The 27,042-nt window shown below is 38.0% G+C and overlaps 2 protein-coding genes across 4 annotated transcripts in view; both read right to left on the bottom strand.

Annotated features, from left to right (window-relative positions):
- LOC127659000 (cytoplasmic protein NCK2-like) overlaps positions 1-27,042 on the bottom strand; it is a 576,925-nt gene that overhangs the window by 488,749 nt on the left and 61,134 nt on the right. For 2 of the 3 annotated variants that reach the window (XM_052148601.1, XM_052148602.1), the window contains exons 3-4: positions 15,178-15,968; positions 11,646-14,771 (exon numbers count right to left, since the gene is read on the bottom strand). In XM_052148601.1, the coding sequence (XP_052004561.1) occupies positions 14,577-14,771; positions 15,178-15,968 (986 nt within the window). In that variant the 3' untranslated portion in view covers positions 11,646-14,576. Of the gene's footprint in view, positions 1-11,645; positions 14,772-15,177; positions 15,969-27,042 lie in introns of those variants that run through there. The other variant, XR_007972482.1, reaches the window with a different exon arrangement.
- LOC127659009 (otospiralin-like) lies at positions 3,513-5,159 on the bottom strand. Its single transcript, XM_052148618.1, has 2 exons — positions 5,086-5,159; positions 3,513-4,126 (listed from the first exon to the last, which is right to left on the bottom strand). The coding sequence occupies exons 1-2, from the start codon at positions 5,147-5,149 to the stop codon at positions 3,900-3,902; spliced, it is 291 nt and encodes a 96-aa protein (XP_052004578.1). The 5' UTR covers positions 5,150-5,159; the 3' UTR covers positions 3,513-3,899.

The following is a 27,042-nucleotide window of genomic DNA, read 5'->3' on the forward strand; positions in this document are numbered from 1 at the left end:
ATTATCCAATAATTTACTCACCCTCAAGCCATCCTAGGTGTATATGGATCTCTCTTCATTCAGCCAAACACAATCTGAGTTATATAAAAAAATTCTGGCTCTTCCAAGCTTTATATTGGGAGTGAATGGTACCTTAGATTTTGAAGCCCAAAGAGTATCCTTTTCATCAAAAGTAATCCATTCATCAAAAAGTAATCCATACGGCTCCAGGGGGTTAATAAAGGCCTTCTGAAGCGAATAAGAATAATATCCATATTTATAACTTTCTAAACTATAATCACTGGCTTCTGGTAATAATCGTCTGCGCATTCACAAGAGAGAGTCGAGTTCCAGCGTATGACGTAGGCGTAGCATAAGCTCCGGTGAGAAGTGAACAACACAGAAGAGCACGTTGTTTACAGCAAAGGAAAATGCCAAAAAAGAAGTGAGTTGTTTTAGCTATACTGTAGATTTGTATTTGTCTTAAATTTGTGCGTTTGTGCATCTATCCATTCATTCCAGTCGTCCATTCATGGCAGTAAACACTCTCAGCCCCTGTTGGCATTACCTCACATTTCCTGCATGAGCACCACCACGTCTCCCGTACTCTCCGTCTACCAGATTATTTTGTTTGTGCCGCTGCTGCTGCTGCTGCAGCCTCCTCCATCTCCCAGAGTTCCTGTTTGGTGTACTCCGGTTCAAACAACTAGGGCTGGGCAAAAAACTCAATCTTCTCTTCTCTTCTCTTATATTGAAATCCTCCGACATTTTTCTTTACAAATCTTCGTTGTTGTCTTCTAATTCATGACCAGCGTTTTGTTTTGCTCTATCCTGTGCGCTTCCGCATTTGGCACTTCTCACCGGAGCTTACGCTACGCCTACATCATACGGCGGAACTCGACTCTCTTGTGAACGCGCGGACTGCCGTTACCGAAAGCCAGTGAATATAGTTTATAAAGTTATAAATATGGATATTTTTCTTGCAAAAACGCACCGCTTCGCTTCAGAAGACCTTTTTTAACCCCCTGGGTCTGTATATATTACTTTTTTGATGGATGGATGTGCTTTTTAAAGCTTGGAAGAGCCAGAATATTTTTTAATATAACTCCGATTGTGTTCGGCTGAAAGAAGAAAGTCATATACACCTAGGATGGCTTGAGGGTGAGTAAATTATGGGCTAATTTTCATTTTTGGGTGAATTAACCCTTTAACTAGTAGGTCGCATGCTCTCCGTAAAGTAATGCATATTCACGTAATATGACATTAATCTGTATTGATCCAATAAGCAGCCTTCAAATTTGCAGTGTTAAAAAGCCGTGCATTTTTGTTTTATCTCGCTCCAGTTGATGTCCAATCTTGTTTGCTCACGTAACTGTCAGCTGTAATAAATTATATCCCCATTAAAATACAATATGTAATAAAACAAGATTTCATTAATGGTATATTTAGCCAATGTAAATAACAATATTTAATAACTGTATCTAAAATGACATGGGGGTAATAAATAAATAAGTACTAATACAACAGACTGGAAAGATTTATTCATTTTATCATCTATTTCTTATGTTGAAACTTTACACCGGACGGATTACACAGGACAGTGCACAGTTAGATCGGTTTCATGCTGTAGAAGTACTTTACTTTTGTTTTCTCCCATAAATTTAAATGCATGTTATGCAACATCATCATATATGTGGAAAGGACTGAAGCCTGTCAACCAAAACATGAGCTCATTGATGTCATTAAATGAGTATGCTTTTTTATTCCATCCGTTACTCCTGATCGGAGGCTTCCGTAAATAGATAGTTAGTCCTACCTAAGTTAAATGGTGCAACGCTCAAATATTTAGTAGTGCTTAAATTGTGACTTAGTGCCCATTCACGCCACAATTAGGCTAAGTCACAGTCTAATGTTGATTTCTTCTACACACAAAAGGTGATATTCAAGAAAGACAGATTTATGTTGTTTTACAGTGGCATGAAATTAACTGTTACCATACCAACTCAGTGTAGTTTATTATGAACATTTCTGTTCTTGTGAAATTTTCTAGTTCAATTGCATTTAAAATATATATATATACATATGCTTGGGTGACAAACTCCTTGGGATATTGGCAAAAGCTTTTGGCCTTAAGGCCTTGCACTGTAAAATTCCACGGGTGAAATACAGTCAACTCAATGGGAATCCATGCAATCAGGAATTTTCCCTGATGTACTTTCAGTAGTGAAGTAATTTCCAAAATTGGATTTCATGGGGTTTAAGTTTGGTGAACTTTGACACAAATTTGCAGTGTTGACCAATAAGAAGTTTGGTAGTGACTTTCACTTACAAAGCTGCACAAAATATTCACAATGGACAAGTTAATTCATGATTTCACAGTTCACTCTCCTAGAGTATAAACTACAGCATAAAAAGAGGCTGTTTCACATCCCCTTTAACATCCATCCACTCATTTATTCGGCTGTGGATTTTTGCTGTGTGAAGGTAAATGTGATAGGGACCTTAGTTCAGCAACTTTGGAACTGATTGCTCCTGCAATATGCACTTCAGTTCTACTTTTGGAAACATATAGTTTTCATCATCAACCTAAATAATGAAAAACATTCATTTTGATGATCTTAAGAGCATCATTTACCATGTTACAACCCAGCTTGTTTCACAAGAGATCTATCCTTCCAGAATGCTTCCTCTGAGCCCAGGTGCCGGTTGCATAGAACAATTTGGATTTTTTTTGTTATTATTTGGGTTAAAATCACTAATTTGTTTCATTCGAATCAATTTTGAAGCATATTCTTCCTCTAATAAGCAAATATTTTTTGTGAATGAAAACTGTATTGAGTGTCCACTCTCTACCATAATTTGAAAGCTGTTCAGTGTCTTACTTTTCCCACAATGCAATGCAAATTACAAAATAATCTTACAAAGGACAACTGTGAGCTTGTTTTATGCAATAGGCTTTCTATGGCTTCCATCTTTAGCTAGTCAGACTAATTGTTAGAAAATGTCTATGTTCATGCAACCGGCCCGTGATATTGGTCTGTTTGAGATTGCTTTCTCACATAACACACTGTACAGGGGTACTGTACAGTTTGTTCCAATATCCTCCCTCCAACAATTTAAAATGGTACAACAGCTGTACAAATACAACTGCTACTGCATAGAGTACAGTTCTATAAATAAACAAGATTTTATCTCTTTCCTTCTTTTTTTAAATTCAATTACAGCAAATTGTAAACAATAATCCGCTGTATTGGACAAGTACATCCAAAGTTTGTATAATATACTGCAATTTGTAGTTCAATGATGTCATGCATTGTTAATACATTTTGAGCTGTTTACAAAAACAGGCTAATTAATATTATATACTGTATATATGTGGCAGTGATCAGTCCTCATTATACTTACTTATACTTACTTCTCCCATTCAAACACTCATCCACACTGTTATTATATTTCTTTGGCATGAATGGGCAATTGGGTGAAGCTTGTCTCTTTTTTATTGTTAAATCATTATAACACATGGATAACCTGAATATGAAATAGCTGCTGTAGCTTTGGCTTCCAAACCCCTTATACAATAAAAACAGATGTCATTCATAAAGTATATTTAATGCTGTACATGCATATTTCAAGTCATTGCTTTACAAAGTGTGCTTAATGCTGAACTAACAATAAACAACTTTGAATCTATGGATAATTTTTGCAGACAGTTAGTTTTTAAGCACTCACAATCTCCTAATAAAACAATGAATGGAAGAGCAAGCCAGAGATAGACCTGGAAAAATGATTCACAAAACAGATGGGAGGCTGTAAGATGATGTTAATGAAAAAGCATGTAACAGATACTGTATAGCCCAGATAATAGAAGTGGAAAATAACACTGGGGAAGCCCATTGGGAAAAGACATCACAACATATTTTTCAGTTTTCAACCTCCTGCTCTGGAAGGTCCTCTTGCCCAGGGGTGCTGTCATAACCTAGAAAGCTGGCTATGGGAAAATGAGCCCAATAGGTTCTTGCCAAGTCGATAAGTGTGTCATATCCGCTCTGAGATCGCAACTCCTCCACCCAGCCGTAGAAATCTGAGGACCACAGGTTCCAGTAGGGTAGACTCCTCTTCACCCTGCTCTCCTTTTGAGCTGGAACACCTTTAACACAACATAAAGAAACCTAACTGAAGAAGAACCAACTTCAGTGGCTTAAAGAAAAGGGAGTTTTGTGCCTTTTAGTCTATATCTTTTAGCTTTGTGGCCATCTAGATGCTAGTGTACTCCTAAAAGATGACAAGGCTTTCGTTAACCAGTTATACGCATTTAAAAATTAAAAGTTTTCCTTTTCCAGGACAATGAAAGAAAAATATTGATGACTCATCTAGCACTCCAGGATTTTTGACCAATAAAAAGCTCTATACTATAAGAATGTCCCTCCCCCTGATGCCAACTACTTCTAATTGGCAATAGGAAGTAGCAAATCATGCTTCAAGCTGACAACATTATTGGCCATTGAATATTTAAAAAAGGGGACAAGCCATTTGATATATACAGTATGTCCCCTTTCATCTTCTTCCATATAGGAAATACATCAACACAAGAAAGAAAACTGCTCAACAAGCCATTTCATTAATATGCATCTTAAGGTGCTTTCATTAGATGGAACAATGCACGCAAAATGAGAGGAGACATTTCTCATTATTGCTGGAGAACCTCAAATATTTAAGACTTGTGCCTAATCACATCAAGAAATTGCACATAAATAACCTTCATCAGAACAAAGATATCTCTCGCCTTCCTTAGCTCCTGCTAAAAAGAATCATTTTAAGACAGTAGAGTATGCATTTATGATATAACACTCTTACACAACAGTTAATTAGTTCCAGAGTTTGTTTTAATGTCTTTACTGGCAAAATGCCCATATAATTAGTTCCCATATTACTACTGAGCCACACTTTCTGGCCAAATGTTTGAACTGTTTATTCTGGTAAGAAAATGGATCTGGCTAAAGCTGCAACAGACCAGCACACATGCTAAGCAAGCAGCAGTAAAAAATACCTTAAGAACAGTTAATCACATCAGCGCATGGAAGTAGTGAGAGAGAACTAAGATCGTACCTGCTGCACAGAAGAACATCAACACCATGGTGCAAAGAAGCACTGAGACACGGACATGAGACATCACGTCACTCTGTTTGCTGAACGGATCATGAAAGAGAAAGGTTGCAAAAATACTCATTAAAAGTTTGCATAAAATACCACAAGCATAAACCTGAGTGTGACTTGGCAACCTATACAGAATATATAAAGTAACATTTAATTGTTTGGAATTATTAATAATGCATTGAAATCGTGTGGAATTTCTGAAATTCCAAAATGACAAAATTGGAGATGTTCACGTCCTGGGACCTCTGAAATTATTTGTTTCTATGGCAACACTCATAATACCTATACAGCTAGGTGTGCATTAAATTATTTAAAGGGACTTCACTTCAGGTGGTTTTTGCCTGCACACCATGCATTAAGTAAGGGATAATGTGCAGTCAGCCGGTTATTATCGCATAATAAACCCCAAAATGTTGATCAGGACTCCGACGCTACTACTATTATATTGCTACTATACAATATATAAATACATGGACATAAAATATTGATTTGCATTGAAATGATGTGAAAGAAATGGCTGGACAGCTGAAATCAACCTCCGTTTTTTGTCTGAGTTCGAATGGTGTTTATTTTGTGAAAATAACCATCTGGCTCCTCATTATTCAGCCCATTACAAGACTACTTGCCAAATAAACAAAAAATGAAAATGAAACGTATATTTGCATTGAAATTGTGTAACTATGTGAGAAGAAATAGAGATCACAGAGTGCTATGAGAAGCAGGAGAGATGGCTTGCACAACCCAGATGTGTGGTCTGATACGTGGAGCTGCTGTTGTTACAGAGCAATATCAGACCGCTAGCTAGCGCCATTGACCAAGTTTTAATGCAAGCATTCCAGACAATCAGAAACTGTTTGCAGTTTCCTAACGTCATCGTTTTCCAAAGTATGCAGTAATGCAGAACGTTTTTAAAAATCTTGTTCCAGTGTGGATGAGAGGTGTAAACATAGCGAAATCAATGTGTTTTTAAATGAAAATGTACTAGGGTGGATTTGACGAAAGAGATTTGCTACTGCTAGAAATGACACAGACATACTGAGCATTCTGCAAGTGAAAATGATGCTGCAGCTGAACACTTAGTTTTAACGTTTATTGCTGTACAAATACAAACAATCCCTTATAGCAGAAGTTGACAGGTGTAGCTGGGGTGGATGTGGGTTATGCTGAGTTTACACTACACGATTTTAAGCCCAATTTCCACTTGCCGACAGTTTTGTGGAGATTGCCGACAAAAGCCTGAAATCGTAGGCAAAACTGAGCTCGCTCCCGTGAGCGACGATCGCAATGTATGAATTACTATAGATGCGATCTGAGAGAATCGGCGACGCGTCCACGGAATAAAAAAAAACAACAAAAAAAAAGCAGCAGTAAGCCACAAATAAGAAACAATTTAGAATGTACAAAAAAAAAAGAAAAAATGTAATAATGTTAGAGATATATATATAAAATAAAAATAAAACAATTTCAGACAGAACACAATTACAAATGAACATTAAGGATGGAAGAATCTACTTTTGAGGTGTACACTGTTGTAGGAATTAATTCTTTGGTCCAGGTGAAGTGCCCCACAAGCCAATCACTATGGAAAGTGCTTCAGAAATCACTGGATTAAACTTCTTATTATATATATATACTTACTGCTGGAATGCCCTTAGTCTGCACAGCTGTCCTTGCTGCAAGTAGAGGATTCTTGGATGAACAGAGAGTTTGAAAAATACAATATTTATTTGAAATAGTCTTTTGTAGCAATACAAGTCATTTTTAACACAACCTTGGTGAATAAAAGTATCAGTCTCTGTCATACACAAACATTTAAGAGTGTTTTTAATCTCTAGATAGTGGTGTATATAATTGATTAGCAGAAACATACCTACTGTAGGAGTTAGACCGAGAGAAGGACCATTAATATACAATATACAGACTCTTAAAAACTGTAAAGACACGTGTCTTTCCTTCAGATCAGTGCTCTGCTCCCGAATAGCACATTTTCTTCTCACCATCAAATTCATCTTCCAAGCCAGACTCAACACATCCATGTTACTTGAGCAGTGAAGGACTGTTTTTGACTGCACCGACAGAGGAACCAGCCATGCAGGAAAGAAAAAGCAAGGGGGGAAAACCTTTAAAAGGCCCAGTGGCACATTTACCGGTCACAATGCCAGTCATTTATATAATATATTGACATGACAGATTTCGGGAGTGGGAGTGAAACCATATGGCATCAGCAAAGTCAGAGAGATGGAGACAAACCACATTCACATTCAGGGGCTGGGCCAACCTTTTTCTTCCAATACTGGACATTTCTTGTCCCATTTGTGGAATGCCAAACTCAGGGGCATCAAAGTGTCAAGACTATGTGGCGGGGTGAGCAACAGACAGACACAGTGGGTGTGGCGTCAGGCCTCGGAGAGTAATTTATTGGAAATAATAATAAACAGAACATTTTCAAAAGAAGGTCAATAAAGGTGTGCATGGAGAAATAGTGTCCAAACAAAAGGACTGCGGTAAAGTTAGTTTTATGTTTGACATTCGTATGATATGCAGAATAAAACCCATTTAACTCTCTGCATTGTTCAAACAAAGAAGCAATAACAAGTGAGACATACATAAAAAGATGTCCTTAGGCTATACCACATGGCTTAAATTTCAAAGCCAGTATTTTTTTTCATACCATGTTTATTAGCTCTATAAATCCATTAAACAATTTAACCATTTGAAGTTAGGACATCACACAGGAAACATCCCAAAAATATGTTTGGGGAATATACATTTTATATGATAATATAAAATAAAAAAATATATATACACAAATCTACATTTTAATTTTATTCCAATTCATCTCTATGACCATTTGACCTAAACATGTCAAATGGTTTAGTTAGTTTGTCAATAGGAAATTTAAATGTTAGACTCCCAAACATTACTTTTACCAATAGAAAAGATTAGAACAGAAGATCAGGGCACTCTGCAACAGATGTCATAGCCCACACAAAGCCCCCCATTGAACATTGTGAAAAATAAACAAATAAATAAAAAAATAACATTGAGCAGCTGATTACTACGCGACATGTGACGTCAAATAAACGTCAACCAATTTTCATAATTGCCACGCACTGACATTCACCTATTGTGTAGTAAAATTCTAAGCAATAACATCATAAAAAATGCTGAGAACGATTTAGCAGTAAAAACATAGTCCATTACAGATTTAATAATAAAAAAAAGAGACTGTAATGTGTTCAGACAGAACACAATTACAAATGAACATTAAGGATGGAAAAATCTACTTATATATATATATATAAACTCTGATAATTTTATCTGTGCACTGTTCTGATAGTGACATCCACTGGTAAACTGCAGACATGGCACTCAGGTTTTTAAAACCAGACTTTTAGGTGTGGGCCTGTCAATCAGTGTGCTTTGATGCACTCTTAAATAAGTCTTCTATAGACTTTTTTCACACTCCAGGTTTTGGGGCGCGAGAGTAAACGATTGCAGGGTAAATTTTGACAGAGGTGAATGGGAGATCACAGCAAATATTATTTTCACTTACCCATTTGCTTAAAGACCAAAAGACAAAATTCACTCTTACGTTTGAATGACTTCCCAAAGGAGTTCAAAAGTAGAGAGCGGTGGATTAAGAAAAGATTAAGGAATAAGGATTAAGTCAGATGGGAGAAGATGCCAAATTTACTGTCACTCTCTCCGCAGCTGTAATCGATTCCCCCTCGCAGCTCTGTGGTAATTCATTTTTTAAAACTAATTCCAGGGTAATATAACACAAAACATAATGTTTTAAATTTACACTCAATATTTCAAAAATGTATATAATAAAAAAAAAAATGGCGAGATTTACGCAGATAAATAAAGCGGAAACGCGTCATCACAGTCCGTAAAAAGGGTCTATTAACCATGGAAATAGCTGTCTCGTTTGGAAGGATGTATCCTCCGGAGGTCACATTTATCATCGAGGCTGTCTCGTTTCATAAAAGCGAGTAGGACACTTCGAATGCAGCTTTCTTTCATGGAAATTCAGAGGATGCATTAGATGCATCCTTCGTGGGCACTCACATCCCACAATTCTTTGTTTCAACGGAAATGTGTAAAAAATTCAGGCCAGGATTGTTTTCACTCCACCTTGCCTCTGTTGGTCATGTACATGTGCTTACATGCACATGAAATCAATTGGATTTATGTGATACATTGAACATTGTTTAAAAATTCTGATTTATTTGCCACCATGGTAACGTTATTTTGCTAGCTAACATGCATGAGAATTATCTAAATTGCAAGAATAGTTTATGAGTCTTAAAAGTCTCAGGTATTGTAGAATGGGTTGAAATGTAGAAAAAAAAGACTACAAATAGTAAAAAGGATTAGCATTTTCCTTTTTCTTTTAACAAGTGGTCAGTGGGAGGTGCTTACTCTTCAGAAAATGCTGATTGTCAATCTGGAAATCAAACTAAATATTTTGAGAAAAATTGTGAACACATATTGGGACATGTCTAATTTGCTTGAAACCTGGACTGATTTCTGTTTTCTTTTCTTCTAGCACTAAACATTAAATAAACATTCAAATTAAATAGAAAAATATAGTACAAATTATTAAAATGAATAAAACATGAACAACAGTAATCATTTTGGGATCAAATGTTTAGGTTTACTGAAAAAAGTTGACAAACATAATTTGTAAAAATTGAGATAACAATGAAATTAGGCTTATTTATTTGTCCTTCTTTCTGAATGGTCCAAATGATGTTACTTCCTGGGTGTTTAAGGAATGTTCATTTGTTTTAATGTCACAGGATTGCACACAGAATTGTGGGAAACAGCTTGTAGCAAGATCCTGAGTCCAGGGAATGAGGAAGTGGGAGACGGCGATTCCAAAACAGGAAAGTCTCTTTTATTCAATGTAAACATCTTCGCTTCGATGCGCAACGGTACAGCTAAGACTAAAATAATTCAATATTTTAAATATAAATAATAATAACGGCAGCAGCCAATACACGCAAAGCATGTCAGCTGGGCTCTCTCTCTTTACTGCCACTCTCCTCTCCTTAAAAGCCCATGTCACTCCTCACTAAAACACAAGACAGGTGTTAAGAACAGGTGAAACTCATTCACCATTGTGCTTGAGCTTCAACTCACGGACTGATAACCGGACATCCTTTAGGATTTTCTGTTAGAGAGCAGAATTCATGTTTCCCTCTATTATTGCAAGTCATCCTGAAGCAGCAAAGCATCCCCACACTATCACCACCATGCTTGACTGTAGGTATGATGTTCTTTTTTGTGGAATTCTGTGTTGGATCTACACCAGATGTCACGGGACCCCTATCTTCCAAACAGTTCCACTTTTGACTCCTCAGTCCACAGAACATTCTCCCAAAAGTTGAGGATCATCAAGGTGTGTTTTGGCAAAATTCAGATGAGCCTCAATTTTCATCTAGTTTAGCAGTGTTCTTTGCCTCGCCACTCTTCCATGGGTGGCATTTTTGGCCAGTGTCTTTCTTATATTGGAGTCATGAACAGTGACCTTTATTGATGTGAGAGAGGCCTGCAGTTCCTTGGATGTTGTCCTTGGCTTTTTTGTGACTTTCTGGAGTAGTCGTCGCTGTGCTCTAGGAGGAATTTTGGAAGGTCGGCCACTTCTGTGAAGGTTATCTACTGTGCCAAGTGTTCTCCATGTGGAGATAATGTCTCTGACTGTGGTTCTTTGGAGTCCCAGAGCCTTTTAAATAGCTTTGTAACCCTTCCCAGACTTATCAATTTCAATCATCTTTTTCTTCATCATTTCTGGAATTTCTTTTGACTTTGGCATAGTGTGCTACGGGGTGAGACCTTTTAGCCAACTTCATGCTGCTGAAAAAGTTCGATTTAGGTGTTGATTTGATTGAACAGGTCTGGCAGTAATCAGGCCAGCGGTGTCTAGTCTAGCTGAACCCCATTATGAATGCAGTTTCATAGATTTGGGAAGTTAGTAACTAAGGGGCAAACACTTTTTCACACAGGCCCATTTGGAATTGGATAACTTTTTTGCTTCAATAAAAAACATTATCATTTCAAAATGTTATTTTGTGTTTACTCAGGTTGCCTTTGTTTTATGTTAGCTTTTGTTTGAATTGTTGAAATATATACAAATATATAAACAGAAGAAATCAGAATGGGGACAAATAATATTTTCATAGCACTGTAGTCCCTGACAGTTAATAGAACATTGCTTTGCAGCTAAAATAATGCTCAGCTATGGGTGAAGTGCTGTAATACAAAAATAAACTTTGTGAAGAGGTTCAAAGCTGTGCTTTATCATAAACAAAGTATGGCTATTGACTCTTCAGCTTCCAAGTACGAAACTATCCGTTCATAATGAAATTTTTTTTATAAAAAATGCATTAAAACAATTTTCTGCCACGAAAAAACAGCTCTTCGTGTTTAGTCCTTTAGTTGGAAAAATTAGAAAGGCAAACAGTATTATTATAAGTTATTCTGCAAAACTTTTATTGAACTAAAGTATTTCAATTCTCACCACACTGTTTTCAATACATTACTATAATGCTGGATCAAAACGATTCATATATGCACCATATCTTCTTTTAATATATATATATACACAACCCCAATTCTGAAAAAGTTGTGACAGTATGAAAAATGCTAATAAAAACAAAAGGAGTGATTTGTAAATAATATTCACCCATTGCTATATTAAAAGTACCACAACTATACATAATATGATGTTTGACCTTTTAATGCTTTTCTTTTTGAAAATGTACAGTAATTTCAAATCAGATGATTGAACCACGCTCCAAAAAAGTTGAGCCAGGGGAAATTTAAAACTAATAACAATTTGACGAGTTGAAATAACAAGGTGATGTGAAGCAGGAGACGTTAAACTGGTGAGATAACTGTGTCATAGTACTGTATACAGTATAAGGAGCCTCCAAAAACAGCCTAGTCCTTCAAGAGCAAGGATTGTTTAAGACTTGTCAATTTGCCAACAGATGCTTAAGCAAATAATCCAGCACTTTGAGAACAATGTTATCCAAAGACAAATTGGAAGGATTTTGGGCATTTCATCCTCTACAGTACACAATATAGTTAAAAGATGCAAGCAATCTGGTCAAATCTCTGTGCATAAAGGGCAAGACGAAAACTACTTCTGAATGCAAATGATCTCTGACCCCTCAGACGTCACAGTCTTAAAAATCTTCATTCATCTGTAATGGATATCATGAACATGGGTTTGGGATTACTTTAGTAAACCTTTGTTAGTCAACAACACTCACCGCTGCATCCACAGATGTAAGTTAAGACTTTACTATGCAAAGCAGAAGCCCTACATCAACACTGTCTACAAGCACCGCCGACTTCTCTGGGCTCAGTCTCATCTTAGATGGAAAGTAGTACAGTGGAACCGTGTTTTTTGGTCTGACGAGTCCACATTTCCAAAAAATTTTTTTTCAAAACAGCTGTCTGTTATCTGTGCCAAAGAGGAAAAGGATCATCCAAGCTGTTATCAGCATCAGGTCCAAAAGCCAGTGTCTGTATGGACCAGGGGTGTGACAGTGCCCATGGCATGGTAACATCTGTGAGGGCACCATGAATGCAGACAGATATGTACAAATTTTGGACCAGCATGTACTGCCATCCAGCACATCTTTTCCAGGGATGTCCCAGCATTTTTCAGCAGGACAACTTCAAACCACATTCTGTTCAAGTGCATGGCTGTGTAGCGGAGAGTGTGGGCGCTAGATTGGCATGCCTGCAGTCCTGTCCTGTCTCCAGTTGAGAATGTGATGCATTATGAAGCACACCATAGGAAGGAAAGGAAGACCCTGTACAATTGTGCAGCTAAAGACCAAGATAATAAATGAATGGGGGAAAATTCCACTTTCAAAACTTAAACTCGTGTCTTCAGTGCCCAAATGCTTGATAAGTGTTATTAGAAGAAATGGTGATGTTTCACACTGGAAAACACTCGACTGTCCCAACTTTTGTGGAGCATGTTGCAACCAGCTGATTTGAAAATACTATACATAAAAAAACAATGAAATTCATAAGGTAAAACATCATATAATGGGCGATTATAAATTACAATTCACACATTTTTTTTATTAGCATTTTTCATAGTCACAACTTGTTCGGAATGTGTGTGTGTGTACAGTACACAGTGGAAAGAGGAATTAAATAACATTGCTCAATAACATTCAGACACACTAAAAAAATTAAAAATAAGCTGAAAACCCTTGACCAACATTTTTATTGGCAAATAGAGTAATATGACAAAAGTGAAGAAAATGAAATCATATTTTTGCTTTTTTACACATGAATTAGTGTTCTCAATCAACTATGTGTGTTACTGAAAGCAGAGAATATGCATTTTGGTGAGGTGCAATAAGACATCAATAGTAGCAGAACTGGAAGTGGGTGGCACATTTGGTTGAACGGACAAACATTCATACTCTCTCCTGGGCTACATAAACTACTTTTTCTTAAAAGCTATTATCCCTCTATTAGCTCCCCTATATTCTGAGGCATTCATCTCCCTTTATGAAGCACCCTGATTTTGAAGAATCCCTGAAGGATCCAAGATAAATACCTGGAAAGCTGTATGTCCACAATGTGAAAGCAGAGAAGTCCAAACAGTATGCTGGGCAAACTTTTAGATGCAAAAACAGTCTGTATAAAGGCTCATAGGATGGGAGACCACAGCTTTATTTCAGGGTGAAACCTGATAAAATTAATCTGATCTATAAGTTTGAAACGATTCAGATCATGTTATGTGTTGGACGTACATGGAGAAGTTGAGTGGCCTTTAGTCAAACTCTCTGAATGGAGACATCCCATCTACTGGGAGCAAAATCACACTCATTTTCCACATGGTCTCTTTCTCTAAAGGATCAAGAGTAATACATGCACATGACTCTATTCTCCACTGCTAACTTAGTACAAGAGTTACAAATATGACCAGCCTCTAAAATTGGATAACTTGCCATTTGGGCTCTTTTTGTCAGCAGAAAAGTTAAAAATGTATACCAGTATAATGTGGATTAAGGTGATTGATTAACACTGTTTTACCAACAACAGGAGTGGTACAGATGTTGCTTAGTGAAGATGGCATTATATTCTGTACCAAAAACCTATATAAAACCTGTATAAAAAACATGACATACAGGTATCAGTTAGCCAGTAATATATCTCTGTTTAAAAGAGCGATAAATTGATACTGCTCTCTATAAGACTGGAGGCAACATAGGGCTCTCGAAAACGTTCAAGAATCCTTGACGTTCTCAGAAAAGGAGCTTCCATCTTCTCTGTCACTCAAGGCTTCAGTGGAGCCCCAATAACGAGACAGGCAGAGCACGCAGAAAAAGAGAAAATGGATAGGGGAAAAAAAACAGGTGTAGAGGAGAGAGGTAACAAATGTTGAACAATCGCTGAGTTCAGGCGAGAGGCTTGACCAGGTAGAGTTTGTCTCCTTGCTCACTTGTGAAGATGGGTGCTTTCTTGTAGTGCTCTACCAGCTCATTTATACTGCTAAACCGCCGCTGACCAATGCAATACACTCCATCCTGCAGCTGCACCTTGAAGTGCTTGTTCTTTCCCACTGCCTTCAGAGAAATTGAGAAATCACTAGGCTAAAAAAAAAAAAGAGAGAGACATTGAGTCACAAGAGTGTCATGCTGTTGCTTTCCATGTCTAAACACCAGATGGCAGCATTTACTCATCTAAAATAAGGACAACAAGTCCTGGCAACACAGCCGAGATAAGATCAATAGAGCTTGATCCAATATGAAACACAAGTGCTTGTCCACTTATGAAATTTAGCTAATGGCCATGCTATCAATTCAATAGGTCCAACAAGCAGATCCGCTCAGTGCTATCCAGTGGGTTGTGCAGATATATGGCCACGCTGTGTGGTTCATTTGGGTAGTGCATTTTCCCATACATTTCATTACTAAATAATGCTGTCACTACGAGGAGAACTACTGCAAGTGATATTTTGGCATGCAGATGCAAATGTTCAAAAGCAGTTAAACTTACTGATGACTCGCTGTCTCGTATCAGAAAGTCCCCCTCCATTCCTCTCTCATTAAGTGCACACTCTGCTTGGTGCCGTGTCACACTACCATAGTACCAATCCTTTCCTGCAAATTTGCCTGTATGTGAGGGCCCTGTGTGACTGATGTGAAGTGAACCATGACTTGACTCTAGGCTCTTCCCTGCAGGCCCATCACTTAGCACCACCACATAGTTCTTGGGCACAAGGCCGACTATGCCGTGACTGTTTTTACACCTCCACCACTCTGGGTCGTTCTCCGGCTTCTCCAAAACCTCCATAGTCTCACCCTTTTCAAAGTTCAGCTCTTCCTCTGTAACTGAGCTGAAGGGGTACAGAGTTTGGACTACATGGAGAACAGAGCTTCCTGAGCCCCCTGGCCGGCCATTTGCCATCGCAGTCCCTTGCCCCACCCTCAAGGATCGAAAGCCCCCCAACGTGTCCCTGAAGACCCCATCATGGTCTGCAAATCCCACCTCTTCTTGGACATAGTTGGATGGGAACCAACCAACATGGCCGGCATGGCTACCTCTCCACCAGCCATCACTGCACTTCTCCATGACGACCACCCTCTCCCCTTTAATGAGGTTGAGTTCATCTTCCCGCTCTGCTGTGTAAGAGAACTTCACTAGTGCGGGAATGTTCAGGTCATAGATCCTTTCAACTCCGCCACTTCCACCTCCTCCTGCGCTTCCATTAGACGGGTACTCTGCCTCTGTGCTGGGTGTGGGAGAGGGATCACGGGCACTAGTCTTCCTTTTTGTCTTTCCCAGGCCTGAAAGGAACAGAGAGAGTCAGTACAGTAAAAGAAGGGGAGAATCTGGGAAGAAGCTGTCAAAACAGAAATAAGGTTATTCAGAATAAGTTATTCATTAGTCTTGAAATACCATTAATCCGATGAATCATTAAACCAATTAGGCTAACATTTCCAAGCAAATGCTTTCACCAACCATTAAATACATCTCAAATGAACATCCTTTAAGTTGCATGAATTAAATAAACTCTTTTTTTTTTTTTTTTTTACATCGATCCAATATTAAATTAAATAAATACACTTATCATAGAAACCTACTACAATAAAGCAGATAGAGACTTCAGGGCAGATAGAGGTTAACTTGCACATGCCAAGAGATTTGACTCAGCAGGCTTTACTAGAGGCCAAGTAACAAAGTAAATACTTAAGTCCTGGTGGTGCAGCTGCAACCATAAAAAAGAGAGTTTAGGTATTGATGTCTTTTGTTCCTTATTCAGCTTTTAAAAGAGAGGGGATTACTCTGATCTGGTAATCTAACAAAGGAATACGTAACCTAAGAAACAGACATGTACATCTCATACTGTAAATACACAGACACATGTGCACACTTGTTTACTGACCTCCTGATCTATATTGCACACTAAATTGTAAAGCACTGGTGAATACCCCAAGCTCCAATCAGATTGCATGACAGCAACAACTTCAGGCTGTCAAGGTGTACCAGTTCACATGAAAACAACGTAGCATTTATAGTGATTTTGAGCATGAACTTATCACTGTATTTGCCAAAGTTTGCCTGGTTACTGGCATTAAAACTTTGGAAGATGCTCAGAGTTTAGTTTAAGGCACTTAATAGCAAATTAACCAACTATCCAAAAGCAGAATACTATAGTCTGCTTTGTTTTCAGAGTTATCTGTGAAATAATCAGTCCTTATTTTTTTTTTTTGAATGGGCAGAAATATTGATCTCTAATATTTATTCAGTGTTCTGTACAACCGTTCACATATACGACTGCAATATATTTTATTTTACTTTTATTTCAGGCAATTCTTTCCTAAGTGGATGGATCTTGGCCAGAATAAGCTGCCATGTGGTCTTGCTATGAGTGGTCTTGATATGAGTGACAAATATACATACACACATGCATATACATACATACTGTATATCTCCACACAAACACACACATACATAAATAAATACATACATACATATAACTGGGTCTCCAGATTATATACAAATATACATCCCTCTACACATGCACATACATTATATCCACAGTTCTACAATATATACAATACTCTGCAAAATTTTTAGGCACATAAGATGTTTCACAGAAACATTTGTCTTAAGATGGCTATTTATATCTTCAGCATTAGTGTGTCAATAGGAAATATAAATGTTAGACTCCCAAACATTAATTTTACCAATAGAAAAGATTAGAATTGAAGAACAGGGAGCCTCTTTAGAGACTTACTTGATTGGTAGAACGGGACATTAATTCAGCTATGATTGAAAACAAGTATGGAGATTTCAGGGTTTGGAATAATATGTCTAATGTAGAGAGACAGGGTATTACTGATCTTCAGCAAGACATGGATATTGTGATCCACTTTGCAAAACTACTGGTTTACAGTCTCTAATTGATTATGAAGATGAAATTTACAGACAATTAAATGATGAAAAATTTTATAAAAGAATTTCTGCAGACCCCACTGGTAAATTTAAAGAAATTATACATGACAAACATAAATGTTTGGACGATGGTGAAATCAATAACAAAGAGTTAGATTTTATGAAGATTGATCACCTTATAAAACACGTTATTTATGCGTTATCGAAGATACATAAATTATTAACTCCTCCAGTTCCGGGAAGATCTATTGTATCCTTGCTTGGATCATTAAACGAAAATATTTCTAAATTTGTGGATTTTTTCTTAAAACATTGTGTACAAAAATTGCCCTCTTATACACGTGACACTGGCGATATGCTTCTGTTACTTGACTCCTTGGAAGTATAGAGACTATATACTTGCCACTTTAGATATAGAAAGCTTATGCACTAATATACCACACAAGGTGTTTTAAAGCATAAGTATATTTTCTTCAACGTCAAAGATGGGACACCTAATGTACACTGCTTGCGATGACTGGAGATTGTTTTAAAATACAATTACATTACTATGGCTCTGAATTTGTTATGGTTTATTTTAAGAACGGGTCATTTTTTCCTGAGCAAAATCACTTTTTACAATATACTGTATTAAAGTGTGGCGTCGGTATATTGATGATTGTTTACACATAAATTTAAATATTTTAATCATCCAGATAAAAAAAATGACATCAAGGGTGTGATTAGTTGTAATACATTAATGCCTTTTTTTTTTTTTTTTAAATGTCCATGTAGTTTGGGATAAGTAGGCAAAACTAGGAGACCTTTGAAAATTGGAAAAGGAGAACATCATATTAATATATAGATTGGTAATGTCAATAGCCCGGTGGCAATGCACTTTAAAAACACCCAGTTTCCAGGCTTAGATACTGGGGTATAGAGAGAGTTAACATCCCATGGAGAGGAAGGAAATCTTTGTGAAGGGAAAACTTTTGGATTTATTTTTATATATGTATGTATATGGGGATGTATGTAGATATATATATATATATACACTGTTTATATATATACGGATATATGTTTGTATATATGCATGTGCGTATGTATATGTTTATGTGTGTATATGTATTTATAAGTATAGGCACAGTATACCTGAATATTGTTTATTGGTGCATATTATGATGTCTATTGTAATCATATTTATACTTATAAGTCTCTGTGTTGTCTACATCCACCCTGGGAGATCTAAATGGGTGGAGTCACTAACACCAAATAGCAAGCACCATGAGATGTTTGGTTTGAAATCACAAAGTTTGTTGTAATGTTCTGAAGAAGACTCGACATGAGTCGAAACGTTTACAACTACACTGTTTTGGATTAAAGTTACTGTTGAAGCAATGAGTAAGTGTGGAAGTTTTTCTGTCTTTGATAGTGTCGTTTTTTTGACTTAGCAGCTTACAAAATTTGTTTTGGTGTGTGTGTGTGTTCTTACAAACGTTATGTGAATTGCAAAATCAGAAGCTTCAAGTGTGCGCAAGTGTGCTCAGAAACAGAAAGTGTAGTGAGGTGTGAAAATGTATCTGAGACCTGGAAGCTCTTTGCAGACTCCAAACACCTGCTTTCTGTGAACAACTCGAGTGCAATGGGCCTCCCAGGCAATGGGGGCAGTATGCTGGAGCTGCATCCTCCTGACAAGACAGGGAGAGGTGGATGGGGAAGACAAGAATGCACTTAAAGATCTCATTCTGACATGAGCTGACTGAGACAGAGAAGACAATCTGGCAAGCAATGACCCACAGAGTAACAAAGACATGGAGATGCAAAAGAATGTTTGATGCCTGCCACAGATCTCTAGGAGCCCATCAAATGAACTGCAAAGCTTTCACACATACATGCATGCTTGCACATATGCATATACGCACACAAACAACACTTGCACGCAAACAGCATGCCTCAGTACTGCACAATAACCTGGAAATACCTCTAAATGAAGGCTTTCTGAGGTGTGCATTAACCTAAGACGATTCCTGACTTCGAAGTAAGATAATAACCCTTATCAGAGCATACGTTATGGTAGGAATTGGCACAAGCACCAGAGAAATTGAAAGTAGGACTGTGGCAGGGTGGAGGGTGGGGCCGGGTCGTGATTCCACACATCCGGCCCCTAATCAGGCTAATTAGCCCTAGAGAGGGATAAAGGCCGACTGAAGATGGTAGTGCGAAAGAGAGAGAGATTTATGGACAGCTGTCCGACACCTTTGTTTATTTGTCTTTTTGTTTAAGTTTCTTATTAAAATATTATTTATATCGTCAAGCCTGTTCTCGCCTCCTCCTTTCCATTAATCCCTTTACAGACACCAATGATAAATCATAAAAACACACTGTGACAGGGCGGAGGGCGGGGCCGGGTCGTGATTATACACAACCGGTCACTTATCAGGCTAATTAAGCCTCCGAGAGGGATAAAGGCCGATTTACCCAAACGGAGCATCCACGGCCAACTGCAAGGGGACGGAGGAGCCCGGCCGCCTAGAAGCGGAGGAACGGCCGCCGACCGCGAGGGGAGAAGGGGCTCCTAACCGACCGCCTGGAGCGGTCAGGGCTGCTGCCAGAGGCGGAGGAGTCCCCTACCGGCCACTAGGGGATCGGCGGTCTGGGGCGGGGGAGACCCCTTCTGTTCCCCGAGAACGCAGTGGGGCGTTCCGTCACCCAGGGGCTGGAGGACTGCCTCCGATCCGCCCGGAGAGGCGTGGCTGTCGTCCGTTAGAGGGTGGAGGAGTGGCCGAGGAACAAGCTACGGCGAGTAAGTGTTTTTTTTTTTCATCTCTCTCTCCTATCTCTCTCACTGCCGATCCGCGTTGGCCTTTTCCCTCTCGTTTAAATTTTTCAGTGTTTTTTCTGGGGGTACTACACTGTTACAGGAAGTACCCCCCCCCCCCCATTTTTAATATTTCTGTTTCCCTCCCCTTGTCCCCACCCTCATCCAGGTAGACGGGGATAACCTGCCGGCAGACGGGGCTTAGGGCACGCCCTCCCCCAGGGAAAGGGGGGGCATCATGCCGGGGGCTCCCCTGCCTGAGAGAACGAGGGAGGAATGTAACAGGGTGGAGGGCGGGGCCGGGTCGTGATTATACATTGTGATTATTGCATCACTGTACATGGTTACTTTTAATCTGGGGAGGCAACAGCACTCAACACTCTGTAGAGGATTAGGGGGTGTTCAAACAGGACACATTCTTGTGTTCAAAAAACATTGAGCTGCAGCGCAAAAAAATGGAAAAGTCCCCAGGGGTTTTGAGACATATTTATAAAAGATTAGATCTATTCAATTTGACATTTAAAAATAAATAATTAATTTGACATGGCATCTTAAAAACATGACATTCACTATTTGAGGCACTGTAAAAACAGCAAGATGTGATGTACACCAATTTCACTTTTATGTACATAGACTAACCACCCCTCACAACTTCAGTACTCCGTTGATTTATCGGAGTACTCCAGCAAAACAGCATGAAAATACTTATCCCTACAATAAGGTGGAATAACCTGTACAGCAATCAAGGACAGTTAAGGGTCAACCTTCCAGTTCAAAGGGTTCAAACTTTTACTTATGCTAGAACATGTTGGCTGAGATTGGCATATATACTTCTGAGGCTCGGGCTGACAGGGAATGAAGACTGCAACACAAACAGAACAAAGACCTTCTGGGAAATCTAGAAATAGAAGCACGTCCCACCACCAGTGACACATATGTGAGAGGAATGTCTGAGAAGGCTTACAAAAGGAAGAAAATGAAGATAGAAAATATCTGAAAACTGTGTACTAGTTGTCTTTGAGATGACACAATATAAAAATCCCTGAGAGGGATGAAGCAGTTAACTTGAGTAGAGGACATGTGAAAAACTGCTCTGGTCAATCTCAAGTGACAAAAATATGCCACATCAAACTACTAAAATTAATAAAATGATGAAAACTCCCTGACGACCATTCCAACACAACCAGGAATGCGTATTCATGCACCACTCCACGAACAGCACATACACAATCTTTCCAAATCCATCCTTCATTTACACTTCAAGGCAGGGCTGAACAACTGGAGCTGCCACAAGAACTACCCATTAACTCAAATTTCGGGACAGCATTCACCTCTACACCTACTAAGTCTTCTGTCCAAAATCGACTTGTTAACATAAGATTATCCAACCATCACAAATGTAATAATGGTGCTCCCTATCATTATGCTGTCCATTAAGCTAATTCTAACCACAGTATTACCAAATATGCTTTTATTCAGTTAACTCCCCATCTCAGAATGTGACCCACAGTAAACCTGTAGAACTAATTTACCATTCATTAAGCCCTGCCTCTATTAGGGAAATTCAATGTTATACATCAAGAAGGCTTTCAGAGAGAGACTGTTCCTTTCATAGCACATTTCAACATCGAAATGTCACAGAGATCAGCTATTTAGAAAGAGGTGGGACCCTCAATAGGATCAGTTGAAGGAGCAAGCTAAAACAAATCTAATTAATAAAAATGGCAAGATCACATGATTGGCCAGTGTGAGAAGGCAAGGGTGTAAGCCTTAGACCAAAACTGACCGCAAAATATAACTAACTAGAGTTGTTTTAAAATAAACACCAGAGTAAACCATGCTCGACTCAGCCACAGTAATGCTTTTGAAAAAGCCAAGTGAAATTACATTATTCTTTAAATCACTGTTAAATGAATGTTCTGGAGGTTGTAAGGTTGGCTATAACTAGGGCTGTCAAGATTATGAAAATTGGCTAATGATTAATGAGAACTTATATAGGTGTGTGCCTTTCCAAATCATGTCCAATCAATTGAATTTGCCACAGGTGGGCTTCAATCAAAGTGTAGAAACATTTCAAAGACGATCTAGAGAAATGGGATGTACTTGAACTTGAAATTTCATGTGTCATAGCAAAGGGTCTGAATACTTATGTCAATGTGTTATTTCAGTTTTTTCTTTTTAATAAACTTACTAAATTATCAAAAATCAGTTTTTTGATTTGTCATTATGGGGTATAGATTGTAGATTGATTATAGCAATTAAATTAATGTATTTTAGCATAATAACAAAATGTGGAAAAAAAAAAAAAATGAAGGGGTCTGAAAACTTTCTGAATGCATTGTATGAATAAAACTGATCAAAAGAGATGAAGACTCCATTTAAGTAACCTTGTAAAAAATGTGTATTCTGCATGGACAGAGTCTGTCTCTGCCTATCTTTCTGTCTTTATCTTTTTATTAAGGAAGGGGTATGGAACGGTGATAAACAAGGAAAACGCCACTTAATGTCAGAAAAGTTGCAGACCCCTGCTGTACATTATTTAATGATTATTTCAAAAGCTTTGCAATATAAACATCATAGAGTATGTACATAAAAAACTATACCACACCATTCATGTTTTTATAGGCATATAACACAACACTCAATTTTTTACAATATGTTACAAGGGTTCTGGCTCGTCTCTCTGCCCACAAAGGGATCCTTAGTCAGAAAATTGTTGAAGACCCCTGCCTTATAGAGATTTTAATTTGGTTATTTTTTAGATTGTCATTGATTTAATCTAAAAAAAAATGGCACATCCCTTCAATTGTTTGCTAATAGCACCACACTGTATGGTACCGAAATTAGCAACAAGATGAATTAAATTCTAATTTTAAAGTCAGCTGATTTTTGTATACATAAACCATACAGCACTGTGTTATATTATTGCAAAGAACATTCCTTGCTGTTAAAAAGAGCATTTAATTTTCAACTAATGTGCAAAAATACATAAATAAAAAGTTTTAGTCCATATTTTCAAATGTTAAGTCAAAAGTAAAATGAGGGGGGTAAATGCTTCAATGTATTTCACATGCCGTTACACTTGAACTGATGCCACAGTATACAACCCCAGACTCAAGCTTCATATTAATAGTGAAATAACTACTTTGTTTTTTATTCAGTACAGCTGCATGTAGGGTAGCAATATTCCCAGATAGCAGAGGTATTCAGCTGAACTTGGTGGTGAAGTCGAATATGAACACAGGCCAAAGGCTGTTCAAACAGACAGAACATAAAAGAATGGAACTGAAAGCAAGGCTCTCGAGACACGCATTTCTAAGTTGAAAATCTTTCCTGACAAAGCATTTAAAAAACTCACTGTTTAATCTGAGAAATACTTATCAGAAAGCAAGACGCAACTGCCAATTACCTCCACCAGAATTGTAAGGGGCTGTTAACACTGAATGCTTTTGCAACCATCCATTTGTTTTTCTCTGTAGACGTGCAATAGATGAACATCTTTGCTTCGCTTTTTTATTCAGTGTCTTGTGCAAAAGCGCTGTTTTTAGATGTTGTGTCTAATTAAAAAGAACTTTAAAAAGCATCTTGAGACACTTGCTTTCTGTTAAACTGTATTTGTTGCGCTGTGTCTAGCGCAGATTTAGCATTCGAATTAGATTTTTTTTCCTTAAATTCTACAAATAGTCACATTTTTTTTTTACAGCCCTATATATACCCACTTTTTATTTTTTTTTGTATCACAATCTTTAGTTAGTACTGGTATACTGCGTAACCCTAGTGTATTGGGATGTAGATGGGATGTTTATTGCCCCTGTCCTGTGTTGTTACATTGTAGTTTTCTTACCATAAATGCAATCTTTGTCATTTCCTCTGGTACTCAACATTATTCCACAAATGCTGTAAAAAGAGCTTAACTGAACCAGAACATTCCTTTAAGTAGATCAGGGATTTGCTCTCTCTGGATTAGATGGGATGGCTTATTAAGATATTCCAGTTCACAGTACAATTTTCAAGCGATGCCAGTGGAATGATGCCAAGACGAGATATGTGCATGTATGTTGAAAGTTCTTTAGTGAGATTCTCTGATCTTCAAAGAGTGACAGGTGTTTAGCTCAACAGGACAGAGGGAGGGTTTGATTGCAGGGATCCGTGACAACCACCAATAAGAGGTCTCCGGTGGCCTTGCTGTGGGAATTAAATCCTAATGCAGAATTGATTCAGAAGGTCACGTTCGCATATTCATGAAATTCCTCCGGGAATACCAGGGAACTCTGCACTGTAATCTTTGTTCCACGGATTACAGTGGAATACTAATGTAACAAGGACTCCAAATTAATCAAAGCAAAAAAGAACATAATGTGGAATTACTAATTTTATGAAAGTTCTTGTCCTAAAGATGCTTACAAAGACCAACAGGATGGTCTTCAAAAATAGGCTGCTGAACACCTTCACTTTCTTTGTTCATTATCTCAAACTTGAATGTTCTGCTGTGGATGGACTGATTAAATCTGAATGGGATGTCTCATTTTAAAACTTGTCTAACCTGCTTCAACAACTGTCTCGGAACCTGCCAAGAATTCATACACATTCACTCGCACACAATGGTGCACAATTAAATTGAAGCAGGTACAATGTAACAGTTTAAAGTTGAATGATGACCTACTCAAATTTCATTGGCTGTCTCAGGGACCTAGGCCTACTTGGGGGAAATGCCTTGCATTTAACAACTTTAGTAACCAATAAGCCTCTCCGTGTCTCTACGCCCTGCAGCAGAGGAGAGATTATCGATTTACTGTTTCCTGTTGTTCAGAGCTCATTAACAAAAAACAAAACAAAATGTAGTTTAGAGCTCATTAACTAATGGTAATCACATATTGGTTCAACAAATCATAGAAAGGGCTAAGTGTGTTCACATGTAGGCATACAAATGATTTTAGAATGCCATGAAAATGAAGAAAACATAAATATACATTAGTCATTGTCGTGTGGATTGTATCTTGAGTAAATCAGAATCCAATAAAATTCTGATCTGCTAATGCAAGTGGCAGGACTTTTTAAGCTTTCCATATTCTCTTTACAAACTTTCCAGGTTACATTCTCAAACAGTGCCACATAATTAATTTTCCTTGTCTGCAGCCCCTGAAAATAGGAACACGCTGGCCTAGAACTCAGGCATTTCATGAGCAGGGTAAAAATTGGGATGCACTGAACCAAGAATTTCATTAATCCTCACAAACCTGTAGCGCCTTAACCAAATCTAGGTCTTAATGAAAGCCCATTGGAGAACTGATGAAGAACTCTCACAAATGGAAATGATGCCAATGATGGCAAATATGATCCTGCACATAACTGATTTAGTATGATTGGAAAAATATTAAATATTACATTACTGTTTGAAAAGTAGCCTAAGCAAGCAATACAGCAGTAAGTCAAACACATCAATATATTCTTCTAGATAATGGAGTATGCAATTGAGAAAAAATAACCCCCATTAGATTAAGGTGACTATTTCTTACCAGATCGACTATTATTTAGGTGAGACTGTTGAAAAACTTCAGCAACATAATTCCCATGAATGATGAAACACAGCGCCTCAGCAATACATTTTACACTTGTTATAAAGGGTCATTGCATAACACATTCATATAATCAAACACACTGAACTGGTTCAGATGTTTCCTTGTGCATTTCTGTGCATTTGTTACGTGGCGTTGGCCTGTACACAACTCGCTGAAAAAAGCTACAGTCCCAAGAGTCTTCCTTAGTGCCTTAAGATGACAGATTGAACATTAAAGCATAGCAAGTGCGAGGGCATTTCATACAGATCATCACCTGCTGAAGCATGTGGAGGGTTCACGCTATTCTCTGTGGCATCCACGCACAACTCACCACGTGCCCTACCGAGACCAAGAACCACATTATAATGACCACGAGGAGGTACCCCATGTTACTCTATCCTACCAAGCAACCAGGCTAATTTGGTTGCTTAGGAGACATTGCTGGAGTCACTCAGCTTGCCCCTGATTCGCAATTCCAGGGGTGGTAGTCAGCGTCTTTAATCCCTGAGCTACCCAGGGCCCTTGACTGATCTTCTTTAAAAATCTAAGGATACAAAAAGACCATGATAATACCTGTTCCATTAAAAACTACACCATAGAAGAAGAGGGCAGTCTATGGAAATCTGTTTCCTTAAGGCACCTTGGTAGGACATGTCTCAGGGATCAGGAAACATCATTGTGGATTAAATTATAATGAGCTTTATTGTTGAACTATTTACAAACCTATTTACAAGCACATGAATGCCACAACAAGCTGCAATTAAGCCTTAAGCCATGACTTTCCATGTTAGGCGTGTGTCAATTTAAGAATCTCTGTTGAATCAAATTGATAATGATCATAAGTTGTAAATGTGAATTTACAACTTCACATTGTAAAACGTGGGTTGATGATACAAACTTTGCATGGATTGTGTGTTGTTGTGTGTGGTGCATGGATGAAATCATTGCTCATTTAGGCCCGTGAGACAAAACTACATTTCCCATCATTCTCTGTGACAGCACTATATGATAATATAAACAGATACAGGATCAGTTATACACTGTATGCACACTTTAATTTAAGCTGAAGTTGTAAATGTATGATACCATTGCTGTCAGATTTTATGG

This window comes from Xyrauchen texanus, chromosome 18 (assembly GCF_025860055.1).
Source record: "Xyrauchen texanus isolate HMW12.3.18 chromosome 18, RBS_HiC_50CHRs, whole genome shotgun sequence".
Taxonomy (NCBI): domain Eukaryota; kingdom Metazoa; phylum Chordata; class Actinopteri; order Cypriniformes; family Catostomidae; genus Xyrauchen; species Xyrauchen texanus.

Excerpts from the sequence above, each read along its gene's own strand:
- LOC127659009 (XM_052148618.1), bottom strand. The coding sequence starts at position 5,149 with ATGTCTCATGTCCGTGTCTCAGTGCTTCTTTGCACCATGGTGTTGATG. Across the intron at positions 4,127-5,085 it reads GATGTTCTTCTGTGCAGCAG|GTGTTCCAGCTCAAAAGGAG; the intron begins GTACGATCTTAG and ends GTTGTGTTAAAG.